The 12,642-nt window shown below is 42.0% G+C and overlaps 1 protein-coding gene across 4 annotated transcripts in view; it reads right to left on the reverse strand.

The window, feature by feature from the left end:
- Window positions 1-12,642, reverse strand: part of Shroom4 (shroom family member 4) — a 314,107-nt gene that overhangs the window by 49,644 nt on the left and 251,821 nt on the right. For all 4 annotated transcript variants that reach the window (XM_029561277.1, XM_029561278.1, XM_029561279.1 and 1 more), the window contains 2 exons: window positions 9,689-12,173; window positions 3,110-3,171 (listed from right to left, as the gene is read on the reverse strand). In XM_029561277.1, coding sequence (XP_029417137.1) covers window positions 3,110-3,171; window positions 9,689-12,173 — 2,547 coding nt within the window. The remainder of the gene's footprint in view (window positions 1-3,109; window positions 3,172-9,688; window positions 12,174-12,642) is intronic.

Genomic DNA, 12,642 nt, shown 5'->3' on the forward strand with positions numbered 1-12,642 from the left:
TAATAATCAGATACATACAGATTAGAGATGCATGCACCAACATATCTCAGTGTTGTAACAAAAATAATGAGTCCTTCTGCAAGGAACAATATATTCTAAAATGAAATGGGGATATTTTTTAAACTGCTTGACCATGGTTGTCTTACGGGGCTTATACTGAGTTCAATATCGTATAACTGTATTAATTCAACAGCAAACCTAAAAATTTTATAGACACTTCTGAAAGAGGTGTATCTTTGCTCTGGAAACTTGTTATTGAGTATGTTAAAGCTGTAATAAAATGTTTCTTCTAAAAAATAATATTTAAACACACACACATACACACACACACACACACATACACACACACATACACAATGAATACTTACAATGTACCTGCCTCTTACCACAAGCCAGGTGCTTCTGCCTTAAGCACTGTGTTCTTCTAGAAATTTTTGTAAGAAAAAGGTTGTTTAAAGTGTGAGCTGGTCCCTTTACCAGTTATGAAATCTGGCTTGAATGGATAACAGCCTCTCTGAATCTAAGATTCTTTATCTGTGTTTATAGTTCTCAAAGTGTAGTCCCAAGACTAGCTGTGCCAGTATCACCCAGGGATCCCATTAGCAATGCAGGTTTTGAGTTCTACCTCACAGCTATGAAATAGGATTTTTTGAGGGGATGGAGTCCAGTACTCATGTTTCAATGTTTCCAGACGTTTCTGCTGCACACTCAAATCTGAGACTCAACACCCTGGTCTACTGTCAGAATTGTTGGAAAGCTATTTCATAAGTTATGTGATTCGGCTCACGGCATATGGGTTGTTTTTCAAGTAGTAATGTTTTACTGCTGCTGCTGCTGCTGCTGCTGAACTTTGTGTAGGTTACTCTTCCTTGCTCGAGCTGTAGGCAGAGTGCTGTAGGCACTGTGCTACTGCTGCTCTTAATAAGACCCTCTACACCGACTAGTCAGAAGGGAAAGCATTTTGGAGAGTAGTATAGTGTTGAGAAATCTTTCTGAAGCTACACTGCTTGAGTCTTACTAGTTGAGGGGCTTTAGGCAATGAATGTATTTGTGTGTATCTCATTTTCTTCTCTGTATCAAATAGAGAAGAAACTGTATCTACAGTGACTGTATCTACTTCACAACCTCACACTGATAAATTAAACTTATAAAACATAGAACTGAGTTCAAGAAATGTTATTTTCTGTCTGCAGTGTGGTTTATTGGTGAAGCATTTGCCTACCATTCACAAGACCATAGCTTTCGTCCTTGTTATTGGGAGAAACAAAAAGAAAGGAAAAAAAAAACAAGAAAAATATTAGTTAGCATTATTACTTTTGTGTCTTTCTACACATTTAGTGGTGAACAGATTCTATTTCTTCTTCTGGAAAGCAGATGGTTAAATACCATCTGAGAGATCTTTCTGTGTTTGGCACACAGTAAAGCTGTACCCAAAGTATGGTCTCCTTTTTGTGAGGGTCTCAGTAATACGAAACTTGACAGTGTCACCAGACTACACTTATGTCCCCAAGAATGTGGTGTAAATCAGTTCAGTGCTGGGGGGATCAATACTAGTCCTAAAGTCCCACAGAATCTTTGCCTACGACTTAAACTCCTGAGACACAATATTAAGGGATCTGTTTACAAGCTTTCTTTATGGATCCTAATGGAAGCAGGTGTAATGAAAAACAAAAGCATGAACTTTGAGGCCAGACTGTCTTAAAACTAACATGATCACTTGCTGTCTTTATGAAATTATCTATAAACTAGGCTGCAAAAGGACTACTGAGGAGAGTGAGATTTTATTTATTTTATGCTTATAAGTGTTATGTCTGCATGTATGCAAGTGCACCTGTGTCATGCAGTACCTGTGGAGGACAGAAGATGGAGTTGGATCCCCTGGAATTGGGGTTATGGACGATTGTTAGCGGCCATGTGGTTGTTAGGATTTGAACCCCAGTCTTCTGCAAGAACAGCCAGTGCTCTTAACTGCCGAGCCATCTCTCCAGCCCTAGAGTGATATTTTTGAGTGTAAAAATATCCAACCCAGTGACTGATAGTAATTGATTAATAAATATTGGGCTCCTCCCTTTTCCCATTGTAGGGAAAAGCTAATAACTTGTTTCCTAGACTTGGGAATAAAAAAAGCCCCAAATAATTCCTAACTATAATATCAAATTATGGGACATAATGTGGACACCCCTCCCCCCAAAAGAATCCTGGATCCTTTAAGGACCAGCAGATCAAAATTCTTTTTGTGTCTCTTAGCATTTTCTCCTTGGAGAACAGAGGCATATCTTGGGGCCTTCTCTTCTGTCTCTTCCTTTATTCTGATATTTGAACTAGGACTTAAAATGTTGAGGCCTCTTTTACCATCTGGCCTGAGAAAAACTAGTTGAAGTAGCATATCATGATTTTCCAGAAAAGAGAGGTCTGACCATGCTGATTGATATACAGCAACGCAGAAGGTAACTATCTGCCTCTCTGAGTCACCTAGGGCCACAACTTAGGGCACCTCATCTCTAGAGAACATGAGTGCCAGGTATCATGATCCCCACATTATAATCCATCCTAAGCAAAGCAGTTCTTTTCTCTTTATCTAAAGCCATATGTGCCTTTCTCTAGGAGTTACAACCTATGACCAACATGATCTGTCTTTATAGCCCTAAAGTTCTCAATAAGCCCTGCTAAAAGCATGGCGAGCAGGACCCAAAACCAGTTACTTCTAAGCCTAGGGAAAAGGAACAGCAGTGGCAGGATAGTCCTTCCTTTCTGCACACTCCAACTGCCCATGGAAGCTGGGAAGGCAGGTACAGTTGATGATTTTTCATTTGTTTCAGCATAGTCTGATCCCATATGTCTTTGGGTATATGTGGATAGGGCTGCCTCATGCACACCTTCACAACACTGTCTGACAACTCTCCATTCCAAGCTTTACTCTTGATCATTTGGGTCTATACTCAGATTTTGAGGTAGGGTGCACACTGGATTACATCTATGGCAACAAATCCTTGGTGTGAATACAAGACCAGTTTCTTCAAAGGAAAGTAAGCAAACCAAAAACCATAGCAATTTCTATAAAAATCTCAGAGGCACAAAAATCACCCCAGCTCTCTGAGCTTTCACTTACCTCCCAGACTGGCTAGTCTTCTTGCTCCCTGTTATTGGTTTCCATTTGTCCCCAGGAAATTCCTGCAAAGGAAAATTCTGACAAGTTAGGGATCTTTGAACAGCCAGGTATCCAGATAGTTTTAAAAGTACTAGGCAGTCAGAAACCTGTTCCTGCGTAGGCTCCCTGACTTGTAGCATGTACCCCCCGCCCCTAGACAGGCTACAGAAATGTGTACTTGGAAGGCCTCCCTTTTTGATGGGAGGCCTGTTGAGCCATGCCATCATGCAGATATATAGAAAGCACCAGGAGAGGCCTGGACACCATAGGCCAGGAATGCTGCATTTCCCCCTTGCTCCACTCCCCTCCCAAACCAAGGCAAAAACCAGTTTAGCATGTTTACTGTTTGCTCTGGCTCTTGCCTGCACTATGGGATGGAGGTCGTTTTGTTTGTCCTACTGGATGAACCTGTTCACTCTTCCTGTCTCTTCCAATAGAGAAAGCATCTTCTTTGAAGCCCTGACCTTGAAGAAACATTGAGGGCAGGAGGTCCTGCCACAGTAATCCTCTCCCAGGGTGGACAGAGGCTTAGGTGGACTCATCTCTGGGAGATATGAGTGCCTGGACATATTTTCCTTAATTACTATGCCCAAGTGGGTCTTTACCTCAAGCCATGCATGAGATTTGTAAATATTTCCTTGTATTCTTACTCAAGTCTGAAACTGAATGCCTATTTGCTTTCCAGATGCTTTCCTAGTTTTGCATTCAGCACCTTCTACCTAAAGACTCAAAGCCACATGGGAATAGTTGGAGGAGTGCTGGGAGGGATGGAAATAATGCAAAGACATATTCATGTATGACATTCATACAAAAAATTAAATAAATAAATATATAAAATTTGCTTAAAAGGGAATGCACAGTTTTTCCTAAGCTTCATTGAGCTTCCATATTCCCTTTTTGTCTGGCACCATTATTATTCTCTTCCAAGGTTTATTGCCTTAGCTGCAGCAGGTCTCCCTTTTGGGGACAGACACCTGGTGAAGCAGAATTAACATAGGTACTTGGTGCCTGTCATACTGGCTAAGACCCCACCTCAAATCTCATTTTGCTATTTGGAAACTAAAGAGTGCCAGTGATGGTCAAATAAAATGTGTGACGAGAATGCTTGGCATAGTTCATGACACATAGAATGCTCAGTAGTCCTAGAACGTGGGAGGCTGTAGCTCATGAGCTCCAGACCAGCCTGGACAACACACCAAGATTCAGTCTCAAAAAATTATAATGAATGTTCTGGATATTAGCAGCTATGGAAAAGACAGGGCTTATTTCTTGGCTTCAGCTTTCATAAAACCAGAGTAGTCCCCATTTGGGGGAAAGCTGAGAAGCTCGAACAATCTGTACTGAAGATTTGGGCTTGACACCTTTGTGAGATGATTCTGCCTACAAAGGCACCACAACTTGTTTAGGCACAGCAAGAGGCAAGGTTTCCTGTCCATGCTGTCTAGCCCTATGGAAGTGATTAGAAAATAGCAGAGAGGGGCTGGAGAGACAGCTCAGCAATTAAGAGCACTGGCTGCTCTTACAGAAGACTTGGGTCCCATTACTGCAGTACCTACATGGCAGCTAACAACCATCTGTAACTCTAGTTCTAGGGGATCTGATGCTCTCTTCTGGTCTTCATGGGCTTTGCATGACATGGATGCACTTATATATATGCATGCAAAACACTCATACACATAAAATCAAAATGAAAGGAAGAAAGAAAGAAAGAAAGAAAGAAAAAGAAAGGAAGAGAAATTTAAAGAAAGTAAACAGCAGTGGGCAAACCAGACAAATCTCTTTACCCACCTACCTTTCTGAATTGCCAGTATCACTTTGCTCTTTTTCCTGAGCCATTTAGGTTCCTGTAACTGGCCTGTGCCCTTTGAGCCAAAGAGGCAATAATCTCTACAACAGGTTGCAGCTGAGGATTGTAGTGAAACTTTCAGTCCTGGTGGAAGTGATACTGCTAGAAGGCATTCTACCTGCCACATGGGAAAGGCCCTGGTCTTTGTAATCTACTCATGGAGAGGCAAGGTGGCATGGCTTCTGCAGCTAGAGGCAGAGCTTCAAATCCCATACCTGCCCTTCACCAACTGAATGGCCTCAACTTCCCTTTATCTTAGTTATACAGATATACATACATTAATGCTAGACATATTATACCATATTTTAATATAATAATTATATATGGTGTTAGCATATTTATGGCCAGAGTAGCTTTTTCTTAATTACTTGAAGACTCAATGAATTGATACATCTAAAGCACGCAGAATCCAGTGGACAATCATTTACCAGTTATTGTGATGCTGTTTAAATTCTGATTCTCCAACTTGTGAGATGTGTAACCTTTCTCAGACTCAGTTTCCTCAACTGCCTCATAGAAGTGTTAAATGACATCGTGTGGCAGAGTATGTAAAATTAACAGGCACAAATAAAATAGGTGAGATGTGAGTATATGATTTCAGTTCTCTAGGCATTACTGAACCAGAGCCAGTAAGTGCCTCAACTTTCTTTAGGACAGAAAGGGCAGGATCTCAGTACTATTTCAGAGAGCCACCACAACTACTTTAATCACCAGAGACAGAATATCTGAACCTGTGCTGCAAGATTTCTCCAAGTCTCACAGGGTGAGGGGTATAAGTCTCAGGTGACAAGGGTAAGAATGAGTCCACAATGGTTCCTACACAGTCATCCACTTATTTGAAAGCCTAGTTTGTAAGGAGATCTGCTTAGCTAGTCTAACAGATATTAGGAACCCAATGTGCCCCTCTCTCCAAGTACAAAAGAGGCATGGAATAGGCACAGGTTCACTTACATTGTTATAGCCAACTGCTGCTACATATCAATTGTGCCCCAATCCCTTACAGAGGTGGTGGTCCTGAGATGACATATTGGTTGCCATTATCTCCCTTCTTCCTCACTGTCACCCCCTTTCCTTATTACCTGCTTGTGAGTCCTACAGTCTGCCAAGATTTCTCAAGCTAAGCCACAATTTCCCTTCATCTTAAAATAGCTTACTTATAAGATGATTGTTTTCTGGCAGTCACTATTCTAAAACCTTTTCACATGCCTACCATTTAATCCTCATGACCAGCTTATGAAGAAGGTTCTGTTACTATTTTCATTTATTATATGAGGAAGATTAGGCACTATAAATTCTAGGGAAGGCATTTGAACCCGGGCAGTCTGGTTTTAGCTTTAATGCCCTATGGGCATTATTCTATATTTCTTCTTTTCTTTTACCAGCATTGTGAATATTTTAAAATATACCAAGAATTTGAAAGAAGTTTACTGTGAACTTACATGTATTTACTATCTAGAGCCTGCAATTAACATTTTGCTACATTCACACTACCATATATCTGTTTACTTCTCTATTCATCAACTGGTTCATTTTAAATTTCTGGATGCACTTCAAAGCATTAAGTTTGAACAATTTCATCTACATAGATGTGAAAATTTAAATGAAATAAAATAACTCAAAAGCCACAAACTACCAAAGCTCACTCAAGAAAAAAACATAACCTCAAAATCCCTGTTTTTATTAGGGAAATTAAATTTTTAGTTTAAACATTCCCACAAAGAAAACTTCATGCCCAAATAATTTCAATGATACATTCCACCCAATGCGTAAGGAAGAAATAATACCAATGTTATACAAACTCTTCTTGAAAATAGAAGGGAAAACGTCTCACCTCATTCTTTAAAGCCAGCATTACCTACCTACAAAACCTCAAAGATTTTACAATAAAGTACATACTAAAATTCTTAACATAAATATGAAAGTCCTTAATGAAAAGGTAATAAAATCTAGTCACAAATAACAAAAGGTGCTACATCATGACTATGTAGGATTTATCCTGTCAATGTTAGGTAGATGCTTATTTCAAAATCTAATCAACGTAATTCACTCAACATTTAGACAAAAAGAAAAACTATACAGTTTGTATGGTATTCTCAATAGGCCCAGAAAAGGCATTTGAAAAAATCCATACCTAATTAAGAAGAAAAACTCTCTGAAATTAAGAATAAATAATATTTCCTCAACCTGATAAAGGACAACTATAGAACAACAGCTACTACAGAATTAATAGCTACCAAACTTCATGGCGAAAGATGAGGAACAGGGTGACAATGAGGGCAGACTCTGACCATTTCTTCTGAACATTGCCTTAGAGGTCCTAGACAATGTGTTGGGCTCCCTTTTTCTAGGAAAGAGCATATAGGCTGTGAACAAAGATACAAAATTCCTTCTGTTCCAAGATAATGTGACTGCCTATATATCTAATCTATAATTCACCAAAAAGCTACTATAATTAATCAGTAAATTCAACGAACTTATAGGATACAAGGCCAATATGCAAAGTTCAATTGTATTTCTATACAGAGAATATAGAACAGGGATAAAGAAGAGGACACTAATGAATCATAGTGAATATTGACTGAGGGAACTCAGTAATGAAGCTCCCTTATGCAGCCAAGGGCCAGGAACACAAAAGGTCACAAATGACCAAAGTGTAGAGATCAAGAGTCTGCTAAATAATGATCCTTGGACAGGACCCCTTCATTAAACTTCATCCCCCCAAAGATGAGGAACTGTCATGGAAGAGGGGGTGGAAAGATTGTAAGAGCCAGGGAGGATGTGCATGACCATATGGAAACAGTCCTACAAGCTCCTGGGAACCTGCTCATGACTCAATGGCATAGGTGTCAGCATACACAAGTTCCATGCAAACTCAGACAGACAGCAACCCATCATAGAACTGGGAAAATGAACACCAGACTCCAATCTTACCTGAAGGAATGTTGGCAACTGATTGCTGCTAGATGAAGAAGAGCTGATTTTCCTAAAACAAAGGACTCTACATAGGCTGACTAGACTCAGTGGATGGACCTGCACTGGGGAACGGATGGGGACACTGACAACACAGTGGGCAGTAACAGGGATGACAGAGTATATAGGCTCCAGTGGGGTGGGGAGGGTATGGGAGGGTGCCAATGGGGGTGGGGGTATAAAGATGATTAAGATTGTTTGAGATGTTCTGTATGAAATAAACACACATACAAAATTAATAAAGAAAAAAGTTTAAATGTAGTTACCCAAAACAGGACTTCAGTGGTCTTAATAGACACCATAGGCTAGCAAACAAAAAGCTCAATGCCAGGAATGAACTCCCTCTTTTGGAGTTGTTGACTGGGGAGGTCCCTCAAATAATACTGGCTATTACCACTGCAATTGGGTACACACCAGAACTTGATGGCAAGACCCTGTTACTGAAGACATGGCTGAGTCACAGAACAAATGAGGAGAAATCAAGCTGGTACTGACCTCAAAGCTTCACCTCTGTGGACTAGTTTTCATAGTACTAGAAGGTGCTATGAATGTTACTAACAAAGAAAAGTAATTATCAACTGTACCCACCTATGAACTCTGTGCGTTACAATAACTGGCTTCACAAAATGTGCCCATTGGTGCAATAGTGGCATGAATACCGTGGGATTAACCAACCACCTTATTCAATTGAAGCCCCACTTCACAAGATGGAATCCATATCTGGCACTGTTATCAGGGTCAAGAACCTGAAGCCATAGGGGGAGAATCTACTACTATTCTGCTAAAGAGATACAATATTAAACTGACTCATAATTACTGATCACTATACCCTTAGATTACTGTACTGCATCTCTCAACTCTGACTAGAGAATGTTCTTACAGGAGATAGTGATTAATACAGAGACCCACAACTCATCAACATGCAAAGGATAAGATACTGTGGAGTGCTCAGCCCTAAATGGGACACCTATAATGTATCCGCACTTCCCAGGGCTCAGATATCATTGCAAAAGAGGGGGTGGAAAGGCTGTAAGCGCCAGAGAAAAGTGATAAATACAGGGAAACAGTGTTGTCTAGATACCACAGAACGGTTGCACATAAGAACTCACAGCACTTTGACAGCAATGTAGAAGACCTGTACAAATACAAGTCAGACAAAAACCCAGCATGAAGGGGGAAGGTGGGCAATAAGCTCCAACCCTAGCTGATCTGTTGGCAGTTGATAGTTACTAGGAGAGAAGAGTCGTTTTCCTTACTGGTATGATGCCTGGGAGGTTGACCAGACTAAGGGTAGATTCACACTAAAGAGCATTTTGGAAACACAATTAGACTGAATAAACATTTGCTTAAAAAAAAGGACAAATAATAAAAAAGGACACGAATTCGGGGGGTTAATAAGGTGGGTATGGAGAAGTGGGGGAGGTTTGAATATGATCATGAAATTCTCAAATCAATAAAAAATATTGTTGAAAATCATATAACTTCAAATTGTAGTGTTTGCATGGTTTGCTTAAGGTCATTCAGATACTCATTTTACAGTTGGAATAGAAATACCAGTTCTGCTCATTTTGGGGAGCAAAAATTATTTTTCTCAAATTCGAAGATTGCACAGGCTGAGTGTTGCAGAAAGGTTTTAATAAATTATAATTATGTTTTCAAATGCTTTAGCCTCCTCTTCCTAAGGATAATCATTAATTTCACCCACCCAAGAATCAAGTGCTCACCTGTACTGCTGGCTTCCTGGGTTTCCAAGCATTGCCAGATGCCAAACTGCTGTCCTCAAGAGCACCATGTTGAGGATTATGATAGCAAGCTGTATACCGGATGCATTGGTGGTGGCACCTGCAGTTGTAGCAGTTTTGCATCAAATTTCTCTTTAGCAAGGCAGGGCAGATTTCTCCAGAACAATAAATGCAAGGGTCGTGGACTACAGTTCCCTGAACACTGCAGGAATAAGAGCATGTTCTATGGTAATCAAACTCACCACAACGCAGTGGCTTACAGCAAAGGGAATTTTCTAGACCTTTGCTAGCAAAGCACTCTGAGTAAGTGGGAGTTTCTGATTGAAGGGGTGAAATGGAATTATATGCTTGTTCTGTAGGATGATATGGTTGGTCTGTGGAATGATAGGACTGGTCCAAAGGATGGCATCTCAATTCCCTATAAGTCATTGATTGGAAGTTTTGGTCTGTATGTTTTGGTCTCTGGGTAAAAGTCTTGTTAGAATGAGTAGCTAAACCTGGCAAATGAGATGAGGATAAGGATTTGCTACTCTCTTCAAAGAACTTTCTTCTGTCTGCAAATGGCAAAAGGATGGCTTCCTCCCCAGCTTGGGCAGTAGAAGTCTTCAATTCCTCATCATCTACACTGGAAGGCCCTTCCAAGGGTAGTGCCACATGTGACTGTGGGTTATTCTCTGTAGACCATCTCCAATGACCTCCATAGGCTCCACGGTGAGCATTTGTGTTCTCAGGGTCTGAGGAAGATGGGTCAGATGCCTTCCACCAGGTGTTCAGGCCCAAAGAAGATTGGCCAGACCTCTGGTCAGGGCTTATTTGTCCTTCTAAGTCTATCCTGGATTTGTAGCTCTCAGAGACTTGGCTGAGGCATTCTGAAGACCTAGCCCTGAGGATCATGCTTTTGTTGAGGAGCCTTTCTTTGGGACTAGAGTTTGTTTTATATGAAGATAGAAGAGAAGAGTTAGAGGCAGAGAGTGGAGGACTTTCTGGATGCTCCTGGGTCTCTTTCACTGGCTCCTTAGTGTCACACAAGTGTGACAAGGGAACCTTACTCTTTTGGAGCTGGGCTTTTCTCCTCTGAATTTCATTACGTAAATTGGTAGCAAATCTCTCGCTCTTCCGCCTGTTTTGGATGGAGCGGCCCCGGGGGCCTCCACTTCTCCTGCCACCCATCCAACAACACTCCTTGGGCTCACTGTTACCTTCTTCAGTCTCTTCTGTGCCACCAGCTGCTTTAGTGGTTGAAGAGAGGTGTCTGGTTTGTTGAATGGGGTAGCCAGAAGCGGAGGGCTGCTGGCTGGCCAATTCACTGCCTGATTTGCTTGCTCTGTTTGGGTTCAGGAAAGTTTGTTCTGGAGGGTGTCCACCAGCCTCTCCATGTGGGAAACCCCTTTGGCTCTGGTGTACTGAGCCAAACAGCTTATCATCTATTGGCCTGGTCTTCCTTTCTTTGATGGTCTGGTCCTGGGTGCCTCCTGTGGGAAAACATGGACTTTTCTCCCCCTTAGGGTTGTTGTGCACAGGGGACAGAGTCCACTGCTGCCCATCCTGCCCAGCTGGCAACTTCATCCCTTTGCTGCCTCTGGAATCAAGGTGCACCTGCGGTGGGTGGGATGCCAGCACTTGTTCAGGGGCACTGTGGCGATGTTCTATAGTTCCTGGGAGGTGTGGTGTACTATAGAAGGGCAGTGTGTTAGCCAGTTCTGCTGAAGAATCATTGAGTAGGCTAAACTCTGTGCAAGAAGCTTTGTCACCGGCTTTTGGAGAACCAAGAGCTTTGGAGGAACTGTCTGTCATCAGTAGATGCTCAGGGCCCTGCTGGTTGGATCCAGGAGTCTGGCTGAGCTCACAGTTCTGATGACCCTCATCTGCTACGTAGTCTTGTCTGCTAAGGCAGCATAACTGGTTAGGATTCCTTCGGGATAGCACTATCTCTAAGCCAGGTTTCTCCTTCTGTTGCAAGGAGTCCACAAGTTCAGAAGCCCGCTGCTGATCTCCACTGAGGAGTTGAGCTCTGGAGGCCTGAAGGCTGTCCCGCCTAATTGGAGGCTGTGGTGGACCCCTGACCATTTTGGCAGGTCCTGAGTGGTGGACCTCCTGTAGGCAAGATGCCATGTGGGAGGTAGAAGTAAGATGGCTCCCACTGGTGTGATGGCTACTTCCTGAGGTTTCTGACACATTAGATAAGCCATTGGTGGCTTTTGTTGGTCCTGGGCCTGGTGTGACACAGTCTGTTGAGGGTGGCTCCTCTGGCCTGAGAAAAAGGGCACAGTCAGAGGCATTTGAGCTGGCTGAGAAGGAGCTATAGGCTGAGTCACGCTGGTTAGGGTACATGTTCTGCTCAATGGGCAAGAGGTGGCCCTCGTAGGTTGGTTGGCCTGGTTGCTCCAGGCTCTCCATGCTGCCAATGGAGTTTCTTTTCTCAGTGCTGCAGTGCCGGGAAAGGGGACACCACTGCACACAAATGTCACTGTAAGAAACAAGGTATACTCATTAGTTAGTTAAGCAATCAGATCCCTTTCCCACCTTGGTCAGTTCTACCATGAGAAAAGTCAGGACAAATCAGAATCACCCATGATATAAATGCAAGAGCAATGACGCAACAAAGGAAGAGAGGGAAATAAGGAAATCGACACTGGGATAGCACAGGGACATCACAAAATGGGATACAAGATTACATATAGAAGGATGAACAACCATCCCAAAGAATGGGAAAATGTCATGGGGATTATATGCTATGTCACTGCTAACAGCAAATCTGAAATTGTTTCTGAGCTGACCATATCCCTGCCGAATCAGCATGTGACTCTCTGCCAGAAGACACAGCACAGAATATCAGCATTAAAGAGGAGCCCAACAGAGCCAATTCAGAATGTTTCAGCCAGACCATCACAATCACATGGAGGACTTGTTATAATACAGGCTATTGTGCTTCATCA

This window comes from Nannospalax galili, unplaced genomic scaffold (assembly GCF_000622305.1).
Source record: "Nannospalax galili isolate Female #2095 unplaced genomic scaffold, S.galili_v1.0 scaffold1534, whole genome shotgun sequence".
Taxonomy (NCBI): Eukaryota; Metazoa; Chordata; class Mammalia; order Rodentia; family Spalacidae; genus Nannospalax; species Nannospalax galili.